Below are 24,054 nucleotides of genomic sequence, written 5' to 3' on the forward strand. Positions count from 1 at the left end.
ACTCGGCCATTGGCACTTGTGCACCCAGTTACTGTGAACCTCCCTGACCCCTTCCCCAGCCCCACACACCCAGGCGACCAGAGTCAGGAGAAGGCATTTTGTGTGTCCAGATTAACATCTTCCAGATGTGTGCAGTGAAAAGCTCGTGGGCAGAAGGATTATGCGGCTGTGCATGTGATTCTTGGGTTGTGTTCTCAGCAGCTGAGCTCCTCCATTGTAGTTCTGCCTTCTTGTTGTGGGAGACCAAGACCCACCTTCCATTCTTTAGAATCCGTCAGAATCTTCAGATTTAGGGTCTGGTCCACCAGTTCTGAGGAATGGTACACTAAAAATTAGGCTTTTTCATTTTCTTTTCCCATTTTTTCATCCCAGAGTAGTCTCAATTGGGTGGATTGGTCTTCCCAGGAGAGCTGTGTGTCAGCCACTTCTTTGGGATGGGGAAGTGAGGAGGTCTCAGACGCTGCCACCCACTGGCTTCTCTGAGTGTCGGGCAGTGGCCTTTCCCTCCTTTAGATTCACTCTATTCCAGCTGTTTATGAGCAGTTTCCATGTTTACCAAAGTAACTCTCAGACCACGTAACCCACCCTGTTCTCCTTCAGTGTCTGTGTCTGTGTGACAGTGTTTGTGCTACCCATCACTGCGGTAACGGTGTAGGGTTTTGGGTGTTCGGGGTTTTTTTTAAACTAACTCTCACCTGTCTTTTTCCTCTGCGCTCACCCATGCCACCCCACTCTGCCTCTCAGATCTTGCAGTTTTCAAGGAACGACTTCGAATGCTAACAGTAGGAGGTATGGAAATATCGGGCCTTTCACTTTTCTGGAGCTGAGGACTTCATTTGAACAGGATGTGCAACTTTTCCTAGCATGCAGTTTGGGGAAAGTTGACACAACTCTGTTAAGTGGTTTGTTAATTGTTTTGAAATACCTTTTTCCTGTCATTTAGTTATTGACCAACAGGAAGCGCTACTTAGCGTGTCATTTCTGTCTCTGCCCATTTTGTGTTCTGAAGAGCATTGTCACCTTCACCTGTGTCTCACCATCGCTTTGCTGGGCTCCCGTCTTTAGTGTAGGCCGTCTCCAGCTCCTGCTGTAGGCAGCAGGGACCTGAGGCCACACTACATTCTGCATGTTGGCCCATCCTTTCCTCCACATTCTGCGCTGTGCCTTCAACTGGACTCTGGATTCTTTCAGATTCTGCTTCCTGGGCATTTTTTCCAAGATTTCCCTTTTGATCTTTCCATGTTTGAAAGACAATTGAAATGTTGATAAAAACTTATTTAATGAAGTAAGGAATATTAATGACCCTTGGTTCTGGGCAGAGCACCTTTGAGGAATCCAGAGTGGGGTGCTGGGGGTCATCTGCCTGTTGTCACTCTCCCCAGCGACCAGTCTCCTTCCATGCCAGGCATCTCTCAGAAGTTCTCCTTTTCCTCCATCTTACGCATAATATCTGTGAGACTCTAGTTTTGATTAAACTTTTTATTTTGAGGTAATTGTAGATTCATATGCAGTTATAAGAAATAATAGAGGTCCTGTGTACCTTTCAGCCAGCTCCCCCCAGTGGTAACATCTTGTAAACAGTGCGTTGCCCCAGGGTCCTTCCTGCTGCTCTTCTGCAGCACACCCAACGTCCCCTCCACCCTACCCCTGGCAATCACTGTCCTGTTCTCCATTTCTAATTTTGTCATTTCAAGAATGTTGTACAAATGGAATCACAATATGGAATGTCTTGAAATTGGCATTTTTCTTTTTTTTTTTTTCTGCTTTATCTCCCCAAACCCCCCCGTACACAGTTGTATATCTTAGTTGCACGTCCTTCTAATTGTGGGATGTGGGACGCTGCCTCAACGTGGCCTGATGAGCGGTGCCATGTCCACGCCCAGGATCCGAACCCTGGGCCGCCGCAGCGGAGCGTGCGAACTTAACCACTCGGCCACAGAGCCGGCCCCCAAAATTGGCGTTTTTCAATCAGCATGATTTTCTAGAGTTTCATCCAGCCGTTTGTAACAATAGTTTGTTTTTGTTACTGAGTAGCGTTCTTTCCTTGGGTGTCCCACAGTTGTTTTAACCATTCACTCATTGAAGGATCTTTGGGTTGTTTGTGTTCTTTGGTTAATAGGGTCTTTGGCAGAGCAAATTTTAAATTCTGATTAACTACAACATCAGTTTTCCCTTTTATGGATCTTGCTTTCAGTGTCAAGTCAAAACTTTCCTTAGCTGTAGGTCCTGAAAATTTTCTCCTATGTATTTTTCTAAAGGTTTTATAGTTTTGCATTTTTACATTTAAATCTATGATCCATTTTTTTTTCTGCTTTTTCTCCCCAAATCCTCCCAGTACATAGTTTTATATTTTTGTTGTGGGTCCTTCTAGTTGTGGCACATGGGACGCCGCCTCAACATGGCCTAATGAGTGGTGCCATGTCCGCGCCCAGGATCCAGACTGGTGAAACCCTGGGCTGCCAAAGCAGAGTGTGCAAACTTAACCACTTGGCCACAGGGCCAGCCCTATGATCCATTTTGAGTTAATCTCCGTATAAGATATGAAGTTTAAGTCAAAGTTCTTTTTTTTTTGGTCAGAAATCAATTGGACTTATTCATGTGGGTCTATTTCTGGGCTCCATGTTCTTTTCCTTGAATCTATGTCTGGTAGGGTCTGTCCCCCCACCAGTACCACAATCTTGATTACTGTAGCTGCTGAACTTTATTTTCCTTTTTCAGAATTGTTTTGGCTGTTCCAGGGCCTTTTTCTTTCTAAGTTTTAGAATAAGTTTGTCTATGTTTATAAAAAACCTGACCAACATTTTTGGTAGGAGTTGTGTTAAAACTATAGATCAATTTAGAAAGAATTGACATCTTTACTATATTGCCTTCCAATCCATGAATATGGTATGTCTCCCCATTTTTTTAGATCTTCTTTGATTTCGTTAACTTTTTGTAGTTTTCATCACACAGGTTCTGTACACATTTGGTTAGATTTACACATAAGTATTTCTTCTTTTTTTTTAATTTTACTGTCCACATATTCATCACTAATACCTAGAAATATGATTGATTTTTGTTTTTATGTTGTATCCTGTGACCTTGCTGAGCTCACTTATTCTAGGACTTTTTTTTTTGTATATTCCTTAGGATTTTTATGTAGACAATCATTTCATCTGAAAACAGGAACAATTATTTCCTCCTTTCCAATCTGTGTGCCTTTTATTTCCTTTTTTGTCTCATTGCCCTCACTGGAACTTCCAGCACTATGTTGAATAAGAGCATTAGGAATGGACATCTCTGCCTTGTTCCTAATCTTAAGGAGAAAGCATTCAGTCTCTCACCATTAAGTATAATATTAGCTATAGATTTTTTTGCAGATGTTCTTTATCAAATTGAGGAAGTTCCCCCATTCCTATTTTTTTGATAGTTTTTATTATGAATAGGTGTTAAATTTTGTCAGATAGTTTTTCTGCGTCTATTGATATGATGATGATATTTCTTATTTAACCTGGTAGTATGTTGGATTATATTGATCAATTGTCAAATACTGAACCACCTTTGTATTACTGGAATACACCTCACTTGGTCATGGTATATAATTCGTTTTTATATATTGCTGCATCTATATACAGATTTCCCCTACTATCGGAAAGTAGAGTGTTCCTATGAAATCGTTTTTAAGCCAAAATGGTGTAAAATGAAGGAGCAATTAGCACTAACTTATATAAAAATCAGTTACCATTAATTTATCTGCATTCTCAGACCCAGAAAATAACCTACCAAAATAAATTGAGATAAAGCACAGATCCTCACAGATGGTTCAAAGCTATGGCAGCTTGATGCTGAGTGTAGTTCCTGGGAAAGGAGCTTGGCAGGACCACTCTCACTGCTCGGGCTCTGTGCTGCCTCTGTAACAGCTCACTGCAAAACAAACATTGAATGCTATTTTTGCTTTTCACCTTTTTTTAATAAAGGCAGAAATCCTCTTTGGATTTCTTTCAGTTAACGAGAACAGGTACTAATGTAGGTCTTTTGTAAAAGCCAAGTAGTCTAGAGCAAACTTTCAGATAGCAGGGGAAACCTGTATATACTTTTGCATCTGTGTTCATGAGGAATATTTGTCTGCTCTTGGTATCAAGGTAATACTGGCTTCATAAGATGTGTTGAGAAGTTTCCCTCCTATTCTATTTGCTGGAAGAGATTGTGTAGAATTGTTGTTAACGTGTAAACATGGGGTAGAATTTTCCAGCGAAACCATCTGGGTTTGAAGATTTCTTTTTCAGAAGCTTTTTATTTATTAATTCAATTTCCCTACTAGTCATAAGGTATTCAAGTTATCTGTTTGACACTGGCTGAGTAGTGGCAGTTGGTGTTGTTGTAGGGATGGTTCATTTCATTTGAGTTGTCAACGTGTGTTTAGAGTTGTCCCTAGTATTCTCTGTCTTTTTACATCTGCAAGGTCTGTACTGTTTCATTCCTGATACTGATAATTTGTGTCTTCTTTGTTAGTCTTGTTAGAGGTTTGTCAGTGTTACTGAACCTTTCAAAGAACCAGCGCCTTGTTTATTGGTTTTACTTTCTTGTTTTGCTGTTTTAATTTCATTGATTTCTGCTCTTTAGTCTTTCCTTCTGGTTTCTTTGTATTTGGTTTTCTCCCCCCTCCTTTTTCTAGGTTCTTGTAGTTGGAGCTTAGATTACTGATTAGAGACTTTCTCTTTTCTGACTGCATTTACTGCTCTAAATTTCCTTCTCAGAACTGCTTTAGCTGTCCCACAAGCTTTGATATGTTGTATTTTCATTTTCATTCAGTTCAGTCTATTTTTTTATAACCTTTGATGTTTCCTCTTTAACCCATGGATTATTTAAAAGTTTGTTGTTTCGTTTCTGAGAATTTTCCTTTTATCTTTCTGTCATTGATTTCTTGTTTGATTCCATTGTGGTCACAGAATGTGTTCTGTATGATTTCAATTCTCCTAAATTTGTTGAGGTTTTTGTTATGATCCAGTGTATTATCTGTCTTGGCATATGTTCCATGGACGTTTGGAAAGAATGTGTTCCTTCTCTCTCCTTGCTGATTTTCCGTTTACTTTTTCAATCGGTTATTAAGAGAAAGGTGTTGAAGTCTCCAACTATAATTTTGGGTTTGTCTGTTTCTCCTTTCCATTTTCAGGTTTTGGTTCACATAGTTTGCAGCTCTTGTTTGGTACACACACATTTCAGCTTGCTGTGTCTTCTGGGTGGATCACCCTTCATCATGATTTAATGCCGGTCTTTGCCTCTGGTAGTTTCCTTTGCTCTGGTGTCCACCTTATCTGATGACAACAATAGCCCTCCTGCTTTAGTCTGATTGTGTTGACATGATGTATGTTATTCCATCCTTTTATTTTCAGGCTACCTATTTCATTATATTTGAAGTGAGTTTTTTGTAGATGAGCATATAGTTGGGTCCTGTTTTTTTAATCCACTCTGACAATCTGTCTTCTAATTGGAATATTTAAATCATTTATATTTAATGTAATTGTTGATATATTAAGACTTAAGTCTACTGTTTTATTCTTTGTCCTCTTTTTCATTTTTCTGCTTTCTGTTTCCTGATTTTCTATGAGCTTTTAAGCCTACATTAAAATTCCATTTTTATTTATTTATAGTATTTTTTCATCATAGCTCTTTGTGTTTTTAGCCTTTTTAGTGGTTGTCTAGGTATGACATTATATACACATAACTTATCACAAACTACTGGTGTCATCGTTTTACCAGTTCAAGTGAAGTGCAGAAACATACCTCCTTTTACATTCCTTCACCCTCTCCATTTACAGTATAATTGTCTCAAATATTTCCTCTACATATGTTTAGAACCACATCAGACAGTGTTGTTACGGTGCTTCAATTCATCAAACGTAATGCAGAATATTCAAGAGAAGAAGGAAAGTCTGTTTTATTTACCCATATTTTTGCTTTCTATGTCATTTCTTCCTTCCTAATGTCTAAGATTCCTTCCGATATCATTTCCTTTCTGTTTAGAGAACTTTCCTTAGCCATTTATTTAGGGTGACATACTCTCTTAGTTCCCTTCATCTGAGAATGTGTCGACTTCCCCTTCCTTCCCAGAGGATATTGTCGCTGGATGTAAGATTCTGGGAAGACAGAGCTTTTCTTTCAGCTCAGAAAGTGTGGTGCCACTTCCGTCTGGCCTCATGGTTTCTGATGAGAAGTCCACTGTTGCTCAACTTGTTTTTCCCTCTAGGTAAGGGGTCATTTTACTCTGGTTGCTTTCAAGATTTTGTCTTTGTCTTTGATTTCCAGAAGTTTAATTATGATGTGTTTTGGCATGGATTTCTTTGGGTTTATTCTGTGAATTCAGTCAGTTTCTTCAGTCTGTGAGTTTGGGTCTTTCGCCATGTCTGGGAAGTTTTCTGCTGTTATTTTCCAAGTCCTTTTTCAGCTGTCTGCCTTCTCTCCTGGGATTCATTGACAGAACTGTGAAATCTTTTGTTATAGCATCACGTTTCCAAGGTTCTCGTCATTTTTTTCCAGTCTTTTTTCTCTCTTTTCTTCACATTGGGTAATTTCTATTGTTCTCTTTTCAAGTTCACTCATCTTCTGTCCTCTGATTCTGCCATTGACCCCATCCACTGAGTTTTAATTTTGGTGTATTTTGCACTTTCAAAATTTTCTGTATAGCCCTTCTTTGTATCTTCAATTTTTTTGCCGAGACTTTCTATTTCTTTGCTGAAACTTAATTTTTTTTCATTTGTTTCTGTTATGTTCTAATTGTATACTGAAATTATTCGATGATGACTCCTTGAAAATCTTAAGCAGATAATTCTAATGTGTCATTTTGGTGTGGGTATCTATTGATTATCTTTTTTCATTTAATCTGAGATCTTTCTGGTTCTTGTTATGAGTGACTTTTTTTAATTGAAACCAGGACATTTTGGTTATTATGAGACTTGGAATCTTATTTAAATCTCTGTCATAGAAGGTCTCCTCTGAACACTGTTCTGGTAGGGAGGGGCCTACCTAGTTATTCCCAGGTAAGGATGGATGTCATAGTCCCCTGAAGTCTCCACTGACATTGAAGTGGGGAGTGGGCTGGCACATGACCTCTCATAGTCTGGATGAGAGTTTGGATTCCCTCTTGGGTCTTCTCTGAAACCTTGGAGTGGGGATTGGAGGTCAGAGCATGTTGCATCCCGGTGAGGGTGTGGTTGGGGCTGCAGTGTGATCTGTGTGTTTGGGTGGAAAAGAGCAGTTATTGTCTAAAAGTTTTCTGCCCTGCTAAGCTGCCCCTCTCCTGGATCTTTAGAGAGAGCAGCTTTTGTTGGGGCTTGTTTTGTCTGCACGTGTGGGAGTTTCTGGGTTGCTGGTTCTTCTCTCCAAGCCTGGGATATGGGAGGGCCAAAGGAAACCCAGGGACCTTCCAGGCTGGGGTCTGCCTTCTTCTCCACCTTTTGGAGTCATCTTATTTGTTTTGCATCTGATGTCCTGGGTTTTAGTTGCACATAGTAGGGGAATAGGGAGGAATATGTCTACGCTCCCTTCACAGAAGCAGGCATCTATAGGTTTAATTTCTTAGATGACTGAAGAACTCCAAAGCAGGACCAGCAGGTTTCTTTTTCTTTTTCTTTTTTTTTTTTTTTGGAGGAAGATTAGCCCTGAGCTAACATCTGCCAATACTCCTCTTTTTGGTGAGGAAGACTGGCCCTGAGCTAACATCTATGCCCATCTTCCTCTAATTTATATGTGGGATGCCTACCTTATCATGGCTTGTCAAGCTGTGCTGTGTCCACACCTCGGATCTGAACCACGAACCACAGGCTGCCGAAGCAGAGTGTGCACACTTAACCGCTGTGCCACCAGGCCGGCCCTAGAACCATCAGTTTTGGCGTTCAGCAGGAAAGCCCAAAAATGATCAGTTCAGGATGATCGGTTCAGGAAGCAAAGAACCTCACATAGGGTAGGCCAAGGGCTCTTCGTGCTGAAAGGTTGCAGCAAGCTCAGGTTCTCCTCTGGTGCACGCCTCTCCCTGGTCGTCTTCCTGATCCAAATGTTCCCAACAGAGTGTGCCCTCTGGATACTCTGGTTCCTTGAGCCCCCTTGCTGAATGTTTTCATCAATTAGGAAACATGCCCCCCAGATGATTGTGGTTTTCCTCCATAAACACCGTAAGCTAGGCTGTGAATGGCCAGGATCATGAGCTTCACCAGGCCCATGGGGTGGCCTGTTCTCATTCTTGATAGAATAACAGCAGGAAACAGACGCGTAGGCTTAACCAAGCCACTACTGCCATCACTGCCCCCAAGTAAACAAAGCCAGGTTGCACTTGCATTTGGTTTTTAGTTTTTTTCTTGAGGAAGATTGGCTCTGAGCTAACATCTGTTGCCAATCTTCTCTATTTTATGTGGGACACCGCCACAGTGTGGCTTGATGAGTGGTATGTGGGTCTGTGCCTGGGATCCAAACCTGTGAACCCTGGGCTGCCTAAGCAGAGTGCATGAACTTAACCACCATACCACAAGGCTGGCCTCTGCCTTTGTTTTAATAAAACAAAAAATGGCTTGAAAAACATAGAATTTGCTTTTAAGACTTAAAAAAAAAGTATTCTTAAGCAGTAGATAAATAAAGGCTGTCAGAATAGGCACACCCAGGGAGATTCCGGGCCCTCCATGACTGGTTGAGTCAGTTCTAGGGTGGGAGCCTGGAAATGTGCATTTTTACAAATCTCCCAGAGATTCAGATGCACTGAACACAGTTGTCTTTGCAAGCGACTGCTTGAGTCCTGTACTGGGCCCTTATGTCTTATTTACACTTAATTAGACCAGGAAACAAGGAGAGTATGTGATCTTGCACAGCCAGGTGTTGGAGACTGTGCCATGCTCATTGAGTTTCACTTTTTTCTTTAAAGATTTTATTTTTCCTTTTTCTCCCCAAAGCTCCCTGGTACATAGTTGTATATTTTAGTTGTGGGTCCTTGTAGTTGTGGCGTGTGGGATGCTACCTCAGCGTGGCCTGATGAGCAGTGCCATGTCTGCGCCCAGGATCCAAACCAGTGAAACCCTGGGCCACTGAAGCATGAACCTAACCACTCGGCAATGGGGCCAGCCCCTCAGTTTCACTTTTCATCCTGGTGTCTGGGATGTTGGTGTGAAGTGATTCTGAACTCCACCTTTGCTGGTCTCCAGCTGGCATTTTGTTTCAGGGTATGTGGGAGCCTAACCTACAGTTTTCCTCCAAGTCTCTCTTCTCCTTTAATACTTACAGTCATGCATCACTTAACAACAGGGACATGTTCTGAGAAATGCATCGTCAGGCAGTCTCGTCATTGTGTGAACATCATAGAGTGTACTTCAACAAACCTAGATGGTACAGCCTACTACACTCCTAGGCTATACGGTACTAATCTTATGGGACCACCATCCTATATGTGGTCCGTCTTTGACCGAAGCGTCGTTATGTGGCTCATGACTATACTGTGATATGAAACAAGTATATAATGCCTGATAAAGGGCCTTTCCATCATGTTTTTTTTTTTTTTAAGTTTTTTTTTTTTTTTAAAGATTTTATTTTTTCCTTTTTCTCCCCAAAGCCCCCCAGTACATAGTTGTATATTTCTCGCTGTGGGTTCTTCTAGTTGTGGTATGTGGGACGCTGCCTCAGCGTGGTCTGACGAGCAGTGCCATGTCCGCACCCAGGATTCGAACCAACGAAACACTGGGCCGCCTGCAGCGGAGCGCGCGAACTTAACCACTCGGCCACGGGGCCAGCCCCTCCATCATGTTTTATCAATTTGAAATATGCTTTCAGATGAGGAGGTACCTTGCCTATAGTCAGTATTCCAGGAAATGTTAGTGAGTAGTCAGATAATGATTAGTCGATTAGTTAGTGATTAGTCGGTAAATATGTGTTAGTACTGGCTTGGGGAGAGTGAGAATTAGATCTGTGACTGCCAAGAACTGTCCAGGGCATTGGTCTAGAATGTGTGGTTTGGAGTACTTCCAGAAGGGCGCTGTCCTTCAGAATTTGGCTGTGTGAGCCTTGGCCCTGCTCCCACCAGCTTTCCTGCAGACCACTCAGCTTCTTGGTGACTGTCCCTCACTTCTCAGTCTCCCAGCTTCCTGTCACTCACCACATACAAATGTTACTACCATCTAATATGTATATGACTTATTCTACACAACTGCTCATTTTCTACCTGAATTCCCTCCTTAACTATTTTTCATTTGCTTTCTGATTTACTTACCCAGTGCCTTTTCAAACCCAAATTGGTTTGTGTTTTTGGGACCTTGAAATACATTTTTCTCTAAATTATGAATATTTGATGCACTGGACTAATATACACATAATATGAATTTTATTCTCACTTACCTGTGATGCCCAGTAATATTCTCAGCTTCCATTTGTTGCTGAAGTTTGTGTTTCTGGCTGTAAAATATTATTTATTCTCATATATATCAAAGGTTTTTATGATTTTTCTCTTCTCTTTTCTCTCCCCTGGGGAGTCCCTTCCCCTTTCCATAAACTGTGGCCCCCGTGTGGCTGTGCCCGTGTCTCCTAACCCTGCAGGGTTCTATGGCCTGGATGAGTCTGACCTGGACAAGGTCTTCCACCTGCCCACCACCACGTTCATCGGGGGCCAGGAGTCGGCGCTTCCTCTGCGCGAGATCATCCGGCGGCTGGAGGTAAAGAAACGCAAGCTCAGTTTCCAGGAAAATTTAGTGGGCTTGCTAAAAGCCTGTGTTGGCAGGAGGCCCACGGATTAGGTTGTTTTTTTCTTGATTCTGTATTTTTAAAAATTTAGGGGAAAGAGAAGAGAACTTTCTTGCTATTTTGTAGATAGAAATCCATGGTTTTGTTGTTTTTTGTTTTTTGTTTTTAAAGATTTTATTTTTCCTTTTTCTCCCAAAGCCCCCCGGTACATAGTTGTGTATTTTTAGTTGTGGGTTCTTCTAGTTGTGGCATGTGGGACGCTGCCTTGGCCTGGCTTGATGAGTGGTGCCATGTCTGCACCCAGGATTTGAACTGGCAAAACCCTGGGCCACTGAAGCAGAGCGCGCGAACTTAACCACTCGGCAACAGGGCCAGCCCCTGAAATCCGTGTTTTTACAATCAGCCATACAAAAGAGAAAACATTTCTCTGCATTCCAATCCCAGTGGGAATTTATTTCAGATATGTGAGGTCCCCAGCTTGGACTAGCTGACAGGGTGCCCAGTGGCACCCCGGGCCCAGACATAGGTCTGCGTGCTTGCTCATCCTCTCTGCCCCTCCATTCCCCATATCCTTCTAGAGTTTTCTTTCTTCTCCTCCTCCTCTCTGGACTTAGTCAACACTAGCCTGCCAGGGCCCTCCTCCACACACGCCTGCACAGCAGCTGTGTGTCAGCATCTCAGCTTGGGGCTCCCTTCCTTCATCACTTCTAGGCTTGTGGGGAAAGGAAAGTGTGGAAACCTGGTGACCTAGTGCCAACATCAAGAGGGAGTAGACACTGAGGGAGTGGGCATCAGGGAGGGGTGGGCAGGGTCAGCAGAGGGGATTGACCTTTCCCTGGTTTGCAGCCAGCCTCACCACCTGGACTGTAATATCTGGACCTGCTCTGTCCAAACAGTAGTCATTAGCCACATGTGACTGCTGAGCCCTGGAAATGTACTGAGTATCTGAATAACTTTTTAAATATTGACAAGATAATGTGTCAATATATTGGATCAAATACAATATGAGAATTACTTCATCTCTTTCTACTAGAAAACTTTAAATTACATGTGTGACTCACGCCGTATTTCTGTTGAACAGTGCTGATGTAGGAGTTCTGCTATCGTCTAGACCCCAGAAACATCACACCGTATAGATAAGTCATTTGTCAGACTTATAGCCTGAGGCTTGTGTGTCTCACCCCATTCACTCAGTTATTTCAGATTTATCTGTTTATCTGGAAAGTGGTGTGATTAAACTGGTCTGTACTAAGACATTAAACAAGTCTCCTTCACTTCACGCAGATGCTCGCCAGTGGGAGCTCAGCCCTCGTAGTTAAGCCCTCCTCTCTAATTGCAAAGCCTTCCAGGAGGATACTGTCCCCACAGCAAGCCACAGATGTCCCTCCTCCTCTTAGGTTCACCCTTCAGCACCTCTCCTTCCTGGAGTGCCCCCCGTGGTTACCTGTCTCTGAATCTTGAGTCCTAGAATTTGAAGGGAGCAGAGAGCCCCTGGCTCTCACTTTCAGCTATGCCAACATTGGAGCCCAGGCGTAGGGCTCTTACTGTATGAGACAGTTGGACCTGGGCTCCAGGGGTCCCGGCCATAGCACCTCCTGTCCCCAGAGCGCCCCAGGTCCAGGGCTTTTCCAAGAGAGCTTCCAATTCTGGTTCTCCCAACTTAGAACACTCCATTCTCACAGTTTACAGATATTTGGGTAAACTTGCCTGATGATGGCGCGTTACTTACACTTATATATGATTTGGGCGTGCACTAGATTGCTGCTGGGATCTAAGCTTAAAGCGTTTTGTTGGTCCTACAACATAAGGAATAACTTGCAGCTCTTTGAAAACTTGAAGCAAGTGTGACTTTTCGGCTTCCTAACATTTGCCCTGCTAAAGGGAGAAGCTAAGAATCAGCCCCTAAAACTCACTGCCCATTTCTCCTGGGGATTAAGCCAACAAGGACCTGGCATCAGGTCCATGCCCACCACTGGAATCCCGGGAACATCCTCACCTTGTGCTGTGCCAGCCGGCTTTCATGCCTGGTGTGAAAACCAAAGAGGCTCTGGATGGAACTGCCAAGCACAACCCAGCGCTCATGAGTGCTTGCAGTGTGGCTACTGCGAAGACCTTTAAAGGCATTTTTCGGGGTGTCTAAAATCTGTTGCCATGCTGGGGCATTTCCTTCTTTAACTCCAGAGCTGATTCAGGGTTTGCTGTTGGCCCCTTGTTCTGACTCCAAGATGGCTGGCAGGTGGAGGAAGAAGAGGAGCCTTGGTCACTTGGCTCAGGAAGCCCATGGGCCCCTGCACAAGGCTGCCTGGCATGTTCCCAGGGAGGGGTTTCCAGAGAGCTGTCCACCCTGAGTCTTCGCTCTCCTCTGGCCTTCCTCTTCTCTCTCTTGCTCTCATTTCCTTTCCCACCAAGCTCCACCCATCTCTGGGCTCCTGCCTGTGCAGAGCTGGCCTGCACACTGCCCAGGTCGCCCTTGGTTTTCTGCAGGATGCACAGCTTCCTTCCCAGCAGTGAGGTGAGAGTGGTGGTGTGGGAAGTGCCTTCTCTGTTCAGGACCCTTTGCTTTGTAGTATGTCCAGTCATGCTTCTATAGGACCTGACATTCCCAATAGGAGTCAGGTATTAAAAGTGGAATTTGAGGGGCCAGCCCCATGGCACAGTGGTTCAGTTCAGTGTGCTCTGCTCCAGCATCCTGGGTTCAGATCCTGGGCACAGACCTACACCATTCATCAGCCATGCTGTGGCTGCAACCCACATATAAAGTAAAGGAAAATTGGCACAGATGTTAGCTCAGGGCTAATCTTCCTCAGCAAAAATAAAAGAGTTTAAAATCAAAAGCCTGTGACTCTTTTTTTTTTTTTAAAGATTGGCACCTGAGCTAACAACTATTGCCAGTTTTCTTTTTTTTAATTCTTCTCCCCAAAGCCCCCCAGTACATACTTATATACTCTAGTTGCAAATGCCTCTGCTTGAGCTGTGTGGGACGCCGCCTCAGCCTGGCTTGATGAGAGGTACCGTGTCCACACCCAGGATCCGAACCGGTGAAACCCTCAGCTGCCAAAGCTGAGAGCGTGAACTTAACCTCTCGGCCACGGGGCCGGCCCCAAAAGCCTGTGACTCTTAAGTAGCCATTGAGCCGTGTTATCCCCTGGCAGCATGGGGCCTGCCTTTCTCACGGTGCTGGGCAGAGTCTGATCTTATTCCCCAGCTGGCACATCTGTGCTCCTGCCATGAAGGGCTCATGCCTTGGTTCACCGGTTCTCCCTGTCCTCCCTGCTCGTTGTGCTGTGCACCCTGAGTCCCTGGAGGCAGTGTTGGGAGTAAGAGGAGGTAGCTGGCCCAGGCCTGGTGCTGTGCTCCGTCTCTGCCCCGGTCACAGCTAGCTCTGGTGTGCTTGAAAGGGAGGCCACCTGTCCCCCCTAGCCTTCTGGGTGAACATCCCCTTGGTTGTGTGTGTCTGTGTGTGTGTGAAACAGATGGCCTACTGTCAGCACATTGGGGTGGAGTTCATGTTCATCAACGACCTGGAGCAGTGCCAGTGGATCCGGCAGAAATTTGAGACGCCCGGGATCATGCAGTTCACCAATGAGGAGAAGCGGACCCTGCTGGCCAGGCTCGTGCGGTCCACCAGGTGTGGGGCTGTGCTCAGGGTGGGGCGTGGAACATGCTGGTCCTATCTGTGTGGCTTGGCCTGTCGACCGGAGTAGGGTGTGGCTGCAGCCCTATGTGAGTGGCACTGACCCTGCAGACATAGTTCTTTAAGGTGACTTGGTTCCCATCCAGGTTTGAGGAGTTCCTGCAGCGGAAGTGGTCGTCCGAGAAGCGCTTTGGTCTGGAAGGCTGCGAGGTGCTGATCCCTGCTCTGAAGACCATCATCGACAAGTCAAGTGAGAATGGAGTGGACTACGTGATCATGGGGATGCCCCACAGGTAACTGCCTGGCTCTACCTGGCAGCCTTGCACACAAAGCATGGGGCAGGGCACTGAGCAAGCAGTGAATGGAGCTGGCCTGGCACACAGTTGCACCCCTGCCCCAGGATGACTGTCACCACAGCATCCCCCTCAATCTGCAGTCACTGCCACCCCGAAGGCCACAAATGGCTTCACACAGGTGTCTTGGTCTTGTGCTGAGTCTTATAAAAATTAAACCTGAATGCCCTTGTAGGGGTCACAGCAGAGGGAGGTTAACGTGGAGGGAAGGCTGCTTGGTGACATGGAGAGGAGGCCACAGCTTGGGGGAGGCTGCAGAGGGCAAGGACGAGCAGAGGCTGGGTGTCCCACATCAGCTGTGGTCTCAGCTCTTCTCGACTGCAACCCGAGGCACTGCTGTGTCCTGCGAGGCAAGGAGCAGGTGGAACAGCCTTACTTGCTGCCTAGGGCGCCACGTTTGGGCCCTGCTCACCTCCCATGTGTCCCAGGGGGCGGCTGAACGTGCTTGCGAACGTCATCAGGAAGGAGCTGGAGCAGATTTTCTGTCAGTTCGATTCAAAACTGGAGGCAGCTGACGAGGTGAGGCACCTGATTTCTTTTAGAAACTTGCAGCATGGCTCCAACCCACACGAGACCCCCCTGGTTCCACTTTTTTCTTGGGAAAGACTTACCAGAGGCTGAGATCTTCCATACCATTCCCAAAGGAAGTGGCCAGTGGCCGTCCTCTCAGAGAAAGGAAGGTTGGCCACCAGGTCAGGGGCCTGGCGACCCCCACAGTCTTCCCTGTTGTGGGCAAGGACCTGCACCTCTGGCCAAAGGACCGTCTCTCTGTGCTCTGGGTGGGAGACGTCCTGGGACAAACCTTTCCCACCCTTTCGGGAATGGGGATTCTCGGAGTAGAAGTAACAAAGAACAGGGCTGTCGTGTCCCACCCAGGATAAAGACTCAGTGTTTGTGCTGTCAGGGTTCTGGGGACGTGAAATACCACCTGGGCATGTATCACCGGCGGATCAACCGTGTGACCGACAGGAACATCACCCTGTCTCTGGTGGCGAACCCTTCCCACCTCGAGGCTGCTGACCCCGTGGTGATGGGCAAGACAAAAGCCGAGCAGTTTTACTGTGGGGACACAGAGGGGAAGAAGGTAAGGCCACAGGGGCCAGACAGTCCAGGGCGGGCTCACCACCCTGGGCACATCTCAGACCTCACGTTTCTGGAATTTAACAAAATACTCTGAACAGACTTTGAAAGTGTAGCAGTAGTATAGTACTCCTGCTCACAGCTAGGCTGTCTCCCACGTTATGACCCCCAGAGCTGGGTGAGGAGTGGTTTACCTTCATCAACATCATAGCTGTCGAGAAGCCAGTCTTGCAAACTAGCATAATAGACAAAGAGGCATTTTCACTAAACTGGAGGAGAGAGTCTTCAGGAAAAGGTGCGGGTAAGCCTGAAAGAGGAATCGTAAAACTGACAGATGTGAGGAGAGAGGGTCACGTTGATACCAGGGTGGCACCATTTATAGCTGGAACACAGCTCGTGGTCCTGGTGGCCCTGGTGCCAGCATTATCCAGGGGTGTGGTGGTGAATGCTGAATATTGGTTGGCCAGCCTGGTTGTGTATGGAAATCCTCAATGGATTCTAACTGTTTGTCCTGTTTAATCTCAAGATAGAAGTCGGTCTGTGACAAATTGTGTCATTGTTATTACTTAATGATGACCTCAGAGCCAAGCAATCAGAAAATCGAGTGTTTATAAATGTCTGCGTGTGTGTTCTGGGGAGTATCCAGTCAGTGTCACCACCTGCTCCCAAGCATCTCTTGTTCTTTCTAGAAATAAGGTCATAGGTAAGGAAGCTAATGGAACATGCACAGTGGGACACAAGTGAACTGGTCAAGAGCTTCAGAAGAGGGATATGTCACTGTGCACTGGAGTTGGAAGTGGAGTGAAAGACAGTCAAACCTCATTGACAGAGCAGGCAGGTGTTATATTTAATTGAAGAAACAGCAGGATTGAGGTTAGGCAGGATGGAAAGAATGTTCTCTGGAGATGAGAGATGAGGCAAAGATAGAGGTGGGTTGGAGGGCAGAGTGGGGAAGAGGCTGGGGTGGGGATGCCCTGGAGAGGGTCACACCTTTTAGAGATGAAACCAAGTATGTTCACTGGGTTCTGTAACGTCAAATACTGTAAGTCTACTAGTAGTATGCTTGGAGAATGAGAAGAAGAGAAATTGCCATCGGGGTGATGGGGTCCGGGCCAGGGGTGGCATTGGGAACAGGAAGTGGCTCCTGCGTTGATGGACACCCACCATAGAGAAAGAATGTGGCCATGGGAGGATGTTGGGACATGGAGGTTACTTCTATGGGCTTGGGGGCCTGCACAGTGCCACAGAAGCTCCAAGTAGATGGAAAAGGGCCTCCTGTGCAGCCCCTAAGACCACCAGTGACACAGAGGCTGGATAAGGGTAGGGAGGAGACCAGCATCGCTGACTAGTGCCTCTAGCATCTCCACTTTCCTTGGCAGAACATTTGCGGCCGCATAGGGGAACAAGAGCACAGAAAACTTTGTGTGACATCCACATTCATAAATTACAGACAAAAAGCCACTCAAGCAGTGCTCACTTGGAATGCTGGAAATGTGCCAAAAAGGAATGAAATCACTAGAGAGAAGCAGTGGAGGACTTTTAAAATGCTTCAAATGATTGGACCAATTGGTCCTGTCATGAGATGTGAGGCCGGGGAGGCTGGTTAACCCTGGGTGGTGGCCAGGCACTTGTTCTGGAGCATGTGCCCTTGCCCAGTGCAGACAACCCATTGCTCAAGACCCCCAGCCCACAGCTCTCTCGGAGCCACCCGACCCCTGCCCATGCTCAGCACCGGGTCCAGACTCCACCAGTCCTTCACACCTACTCTCCTTGCTACTCTTCCAAAAAGCCCCAGGCAATTATCTGATTTCTCTTAAATCCAGAATTCAAGGAGCAGGAGTATGTGTTACGTAGTCTTCAGCATTTAAGAAAAACTACATGATTTCTGTAACTGTGGCTGAGGTGTTCCATAACCTGGTGCAAAACTGAACCCGACCCGATTTGGCTTAGGGCTGATGTGGGTTTTGGAGTATCTGTGTGGGAAAGCAGCTCCCCAGTACACAGGGTGACCTGCCATGAATGGAGCTGCTCCTCCCAAGGTCCAGATCAGGCCACTGGGGCTCCGTCAGACGCAAGGAGCACAGGGTGGCAATTGCAACAGCCAGCACCATGCCAAGAGAACCACAGGAATAGCCATGCAGCTTGACCCTGCGTGAGTACGGCTTCACCAGAAGATCAAGAGAATTACCTCTATGAGAGGGGAGACTAGGCCTGAGGTGTGCCGATGGAGAAGGCCAAGGTCATACAAAGAGGCTCTGCAGGAAGAAACACGCTTGAAGGCCATCAGCACGAAAGTCTCCCAGTGACTTTCCCACCCAGCAGGGTGCCCATCTGGGACCTGGCAAAGCTGCACTCGTCTAAGGAGGTCCATGTGCAAACCCAACACTGTGTCCACCATCCACCTGAGCACATGAGCATCCCTGCGTCCACCAAAACAGGACATGTGGAGTTCTGTTAAAATCTAGATTTTGTCCCTGAAAAGTACATTGTGGACCTTCTTTTCCTGGTGTGGAGGGCTCAGTGTGCTGAGGATCAGGGTGGTGATGGGAGCTAGGGAGGCCCAGGACATACAGCAAGCGGAGTGGATGGGGTACTGAGCCAGCCTTGCTTTCCTGGTGGGAGGGTCATGTGTGGCACGTTCAGAGGTGGTGGGCATCGGCCCTGCAGCAGACGGCAGGATGACCAGTGTGCAGATGTGGAGCAGACATACCCAGCTGCTAGCAAGTGAAAGTCTGGGGAGGCTGAGGGGTCTTTGTGCTCTCCTGCCACTTTCTTTCTAAGTTTGAAATGGTCTCAAAAAACATTATTTTTGAAAAGCATATTCTGACTTAATCTCCAGAGCACCTTGTGGACGTGGTGGTCAGGACCGTGTTGAATTTGGAGTCTCCTTTGTGTGTCTACAGGTCATGTCCATCCTTCTGCATGGGGACGCCGCGTTTGCTGGCCAGGGCATCGTGTATGAGACCTTCCACCTGAGCGACCTCCCTTCCTACACGACTCATGGCACCGTGCACGTGGTTGTCAACAACCAGGTAACCCAGGCCCTGGGCTCCGAGCCCTGGGCAGGCTCCAGGGTCTTTGTGGCGGAGGAGTTTCTGATCAGGTTTCTGATCAGACTTTCTCCTGAGGGTTCTATGCTCACATCAGTCTTACTCAGAATGACATCTCTTAGTTATTTAGAACCTTTGTTGTTTTCTGATTATAAAAATATGTCTATTATAAAAAATTGGGACAGCATAGAAAACTTTTTTTTAAAGTGAAGAGATTTTAATTACACTATTTAAGATAGTGATGTTATTTTAGAATATTTTCTTCTAGACCCACAAACATACAACTAGCTTTTCTTTTTTAGGAAACTGGGGTTCAGTATACATGGTTTTATATCCATTTCTTTTTTACCACATTATTTTCTCATGTTATTATGTACTCTTAAAATATTAATTTTAATGGAAATATCCATTATAAGTTTTTTCATAAAATATACATTGTCGTGTCGTTAGACTTTTAGGATAGTCATTTTTCACTGTTTGAAATAATGCTGTGATGAACATTGTGACTATTTCTGCCCAACTCCGATACGTATCACTGTTACAGCTGTTGCTTCCTCCACCAGCCATATCCGAGGATGTGTCTCCCCAACTCATGTGAACTTTCTTATAACATATATTTGAGTGCCTCTCACTACAGGCACCATGCTAGGTACCAGGCAGAGAAAGGGCGAGCTCCCCACCCTCATGGAACTTCTAGTTCAGTGCAGGAGCAGGGGGCCTACCAGGTGTGGGCTTAGTCAGCAGATGTTTCTCTGAGGGTTGACCTTTAAGTGGAGATCAACGGTGAAGTAGGCAAGTGTTGGGGAGCAATGGATCAAGGCAGGGAAAGGGTCCCTGGGTCCAAGGAAGGGGATGAAGCCATCACAACTGAAGTTTGGTTAGTGCAAGAGAGAGCAGACAGTGGCCAGCTTCTGCAAGGCCCCCAAGGAAAGGACTCTTACTCCAGATGCACTGGCAGGCCACTGGAGGAACCGAAGCAAGGATGTGACAAGATACGGTCTGATTTATAAACATGATTTGTTGCTACATGCAGAATGAGTTAGAGGAGGACAGAGAAACAGTTGCAGCTGCCCCAGCAAGGAGTAGAGAGGAAGAGGGGAAAGTTTAAACTTTAAGGTAAGTGGTCGGTATGTAGTAAAGGCTGAGGAGCACAAAATGTCAAAGGTCAGACACAAAAAGAGACGAGGAATGTTACCAAGTATGAATATAACACACAATATGATAACAACTACTGTTTATTAAGTGCCTGCTATGTGTCAGACACTGAATTAGGCTCTTCGTGTGCATTAACTTAGTCCCTACTGTCGTTACCCTGCAGAGGGCGGTGTCATCCCATTGTACAGAAGAGAAAACTGAGCAGAGTGAATAGTTGGCTTGAGAGCCAGTATTTGATCTGCTTTCTTTCAAAGAACAGTATTAGGAAGAATTTTTTTAAAATGCCAAGGGAAAGAAAGGTCTAAAAAACCCATCATTGAACTGTGTTTTAAATAGGTGACCAAGAACAGTGGACTCACTCCTTGTGAGTAGGGGCTGAAATGTCAACAGGAGAATGGTCTTCAATCTGGAGAAAGTACAGCAAAGATCATTCACAGGGACTGGAAGCCCAAGACACAGGATAGTTTTTTAAAAAAGAAAAATACTTTTCCGTGAGTAGTCTCCAAACTTACGTGAATTCCATCCCAGGAGATTTAAAATGATAATTTACTCAGATGGCAGAACCTACTTGGTAATCTCTTATGGATCTTGGAAATAGGAAAGGTACCAAAGACTTTTAAATGTTTGTTTTAAGGAATAAAAAGGATAGATTCTGTTCCCTGGAAGAGGATCTGAATAGATTCTCGGCCTAGATGAGAGCCCTTCCCTGTCATGGAATGCCACCCAGGCCCTTGGTCAAGTCTTTCATTACATCTTTGTGCACACGGTTGAAGAATATGATATGGACAGTGGTGTAGCCGTGTCTTCTTAGCTAATTTCAGCACACCTCCTGGAGAGCTCTGCTTAATGGGTCGGTGGCAGCAGCACGCAGTTCTCCCTGCAGCCCTGACAGGTTCAGCACTTTATGAGTGACAGGTGGAGAACAGAGAAAGCTGACGCAGAGCTTAGGAGAAGAGCTGTTGCACTTCGGAATCAGAATCGGATTCAGAACTCTTCAAGTTCAGAATGTTGAGGCACAATCAACAAGATTAAGTCTAGAGACAAGTATTAAATCAAACATTAGGGGCCGGCCTGGTGGAGCAGCAGTAAAGTGCGCACGTTCTACTTCGGCGGCCCCGGTTTCGCCAGTTCGGATCCCGGGTGCGGACATGGCACCGCTTGGCAAGCCATGCTGTGGTAGGCGTCCCACCTATAAAGTGGAGGAAGATGGGCTCAGATGCTAGCTCAGGGCCAGGCTTCCTCAGCAAAAAGAGGGGGATTGGCAACAGATGTTAGCTCAGGGCTAATCTTGCTCAAAAAAAAAATCTTTACTAGTTTTTTTATTATAATTTACATGTGGTAGAATGCACCTATTTTGCTGTGTAGTTCTCTGAGTTTTGACAAATGCTTATAGTCATGTAACCATCAAGATAGGAAAGTCTAATTACTCCAGAAAAGACTCTTTTTCAAAGCCTACCTCCTTGAAAACCCTATGATTTTGCCTTTTCCAGAATGTCTAATAAACGGAGACCTGCGGTCTGTGGCCTTTTGAGTCAGGCAGCTCCCCTTCAGCATGACCCACTTGGCATTCATCTGTGTTCTTGAGGGTGGCCATGGCTTGTTCCTTCAGTTGCTGCATAGCACTTGGTTGCATGGTTGTACCACAGTTTGTCCAGTCCCCATTAAAGGGAATTTGGATTCTTTTCAGCTTTTGGCAGTTAGAATTAAAGCCACTGTAAACATTCACATACAGATTTTGGTGTGTACATCAGTTTTTCTTTTCCTTTGTAAATACCTAGAAGTGGAATTACGGTGGATCATATATTAAGTGTATGTTATACTTTATAAAAAACTGCTGAACTATTTTCCAAGACGTCTGTACTATTTTGCAGTGAATGAGTTCCACTTGCTCCACGTCCTTGCTAGCTCAAAGTATTGTCAGTATTTTTGTATTTTAGCCATTCTGATAAGTCTGTAGTATCTCTTGTGGTTTACTCTGCATTTCCCTCAAGACGGAAGATGTTGAACACCTTTTCCTACACAAACCAGCCCTCACTGTATCTTCTTTGGTAAAGGATTTGATCAGTATTTTGCCCATTTGGTAGGGGAGGCTGTTTGCTTTGTTGTTTGAGAGTTCTTATATATTCTGGATACAAGTCCCTTATCACAGATGTGTTTTACAAAGATTTTCTTCCACTCTGTGGCTTGTCTTCATTCTCCTACCAGTATCTTTCATGGAGCAAAAGCTTTTTATTTGATAAAGTCCAATTTATGAATTTTCTCTTTTATGGATCATATTTTTGGTTTTGGATATAAGAAAACTTTGCCTTACCAAGATCACAGAGATTCTCCCCGCCTTACTAGAAGTTTATAATTTTATATTTAAGTCTATGATATATTTTGAGTTTTGATGTTTTTTTCTTGCTTATCAGTGTCCAATTGTTCCAATACAATTTATTGAAAGGATTATCCTTTGTTGAAAATGAATTGTCCATGTATATGTGGGTCTATTCTGATTCTTTGTTCTTTTCCATTGATCTGTGTGTCTGTCCTTTTGCCAACATCACACTGTTTTGATACTGGAGATTTATTGTCAGTCATAAAATTGGGTTGTATGAGTCCTCCAACTTGGTTATCTTTCAAAATTGTTTTAGCTATTCTAAGTTGTTTGCTTTTTCATATAAATTTTAGAATCAGCTTGTCAGTTTGCACACAGAAAAAATAGTATTTTTTTTATGGACATTTGGATTGTTTCCACTTTCTGGCAATTGTGAATAATACTGCTGTGAACATTTGTGTGTAAGTTTTTGTGTGGACATATATTTTCATTTTTCTCAGGTACACGCCTGGGAGTAGATTTGCTGGGTCATGTGGTCTTTCTGTGTTTAACTTTTTTTGTTTTTTTTTGAGTTCATAATAGTTTACATCAATGTGAGATTTCAGCTGTACGTTATTTCTTTTCTTTTTTTTTTTTAAGACTTTAAAGGGCTGGCCCCATGGCCGAGTGGTTAAGTTCACGCTCTCCGCTGCAGGCGGCCCAGTGTTTCGTTGGTTTGAATCCTGGGCGCGGACATGGCACTGCTCGTCAGACCACGCTGAGGCAGCATCCCACATGCCATGGCTAGAAGGACCCACAACAAAGAATATACAACTATGTACCGGGGGGCTTTGGGGAGAAAAAGGAAAAAAAGAAAATCTTTAAAAAAAAAAAAAAAGACTTTTTTTTTCCTTTTTCTCCCCAAAGCCCCCTGGTACATAGTTGTATATTTTTTAGTTGTGGGTCCTTCTAGTTGTGGCATGTGGGATGCCACCTCAGCATGGCCTGATGAGCAGTGCCACGTCCGTGCCCAGGATCCAAACCGGCGAAACCCTGGGCCGCCAAAGCAGAGCACGCAAACTTAACCACTCGGCCACGGGGCTGGCCCCCAGTTGTACATTGTTTCTTGACTATCACCACATAAGTGCTCCCCTTCACCCCCTGTGTCCCCCCAACCCCCTTCCCCTGGTAACCACTGACCTATTTTCTTTGTCTATGTGTTTATTCATATTCCACATATGAGTGAAATCATATGGTGTTTGTCTTTCTCAGTTTGGCTTATTTTGCTTAGCATAATTCCCTCCAGGTCCTTCTATGTTGTTGCAAATAGGATGAATTTATCTTTTTTTATAGCCAAGTAGTATTCCATTGTATATATATACCACATCTTCTTTATCCAATCCTCAGTCAGTGGGCACTTGGATAGTTTCCATGTCTTGGCTATTGTGAAAAGTGCTGCAATGAACATAGGGGCGAATATGTTACTTTGGATTGTTGATTTCAAGTTGTTTGGATAGATACCCAGTAGTGGGATAGCTGGGTCATATGGTAGTTCTATTTTTAGTTTTTTGAGGAATCTCCATACTGTTTTCCACAGTGGCTGCACCAGTTTGCATTCCCACCAGCAGTGTATGAAGGTTCCCTTTTCTCCACAGCATCTCCAACATTTGTTATTTTTGGTGGTGATGATTATAGCCATTTTAACAGACGTAAGGTAGTATCTTAGTCTAGTTCTGATTTGCATTTCCCTGATGATTAGTGATGTTGAACATCTTTTCATATGTTTATTGGTCATCT

The 24,054-nt window shown here is 44.9% G+C and overlaps 1 protein-coding gene and 1 long non-coding RNA gene across 5 annotated transcripts in view; one reads left to right on the top strand and one right to left on the bottom strand.

The window, feature by feature from the left end:
* The window catches only part of LOC124243241 (uncharacterized), a 6,434-nt gene extending 5,698 nt beyond the window's left edge, over nucleotides 1-736 (bottom strand). Inside the window, exon 1 of the long non-coding RNA XR_006889654.1 lies at nucleotides 40-736. This is a non-coding gene — a long non-coding RNA (uncharacterized LOC124243241). The remainder of the gene's footprint in view (nucleotides 1-39) is intronic.
* The window catches only part of OGDH (oxoglutarate dehydrogenase), a 79,805-nt gene that overhangs the window by 36,467 nt on the left and 19,284 nt on the right, over nucleotides 1-24,054 (top strand). For 2 of the 4 annotated variants that reach the window (XM_046668837.1, XM_046668836.1), the window contains exons 4-9: nucleotides 10,546-10,661; nucleotides 14,163-14,317; nucleotides 14,470-14,616; nucleotides 15,105-15,195; nucleotides 15,581-15,760; nucleotides 18,660-18,788. In XM_046668837.1, coding sequence (XP_046524793.1) covers nucleotides 10,546-10,661; nucleotides 14,163-14,317; nucleotides 14,470-14,616; nucleotides 15,105-15,195; nucleotides 15,581-15,760; nucleotides 18,660-18,788 — 818 coding nt within the window. Of the gene's footprint in view, nucleotides 1-744; nucleotides 790-10,545; nucleotides 10,662-14,162; nucleotides 14,318-14,469; nucleotides 14,617-15,104; nucleotides 15,196-15,580; nucleotides 15,761-18,659; nucleotides 18,789-24,054 lie in introns of all 4 variants that reach the window. The other 2 variants (XM_046668835.1, XM_046668838.1) reach the window with 2 other exon arrangements.

Source organism: Equus quagga, chromosome 8 (genome assembly GCF_021613505.1).
Source record: "Equus quagga isolate Etosha38 chromosome 8, UCLA_HA_Equagga_1.0, whole genome shotgun sequence".
Classification (NCBI taxonomy): domain Eukaryota; kingdom Metazoa; phylum Chordata; class Mammalia; order Perissodactyla; family Equidae; genus Equus; species Equus quagga.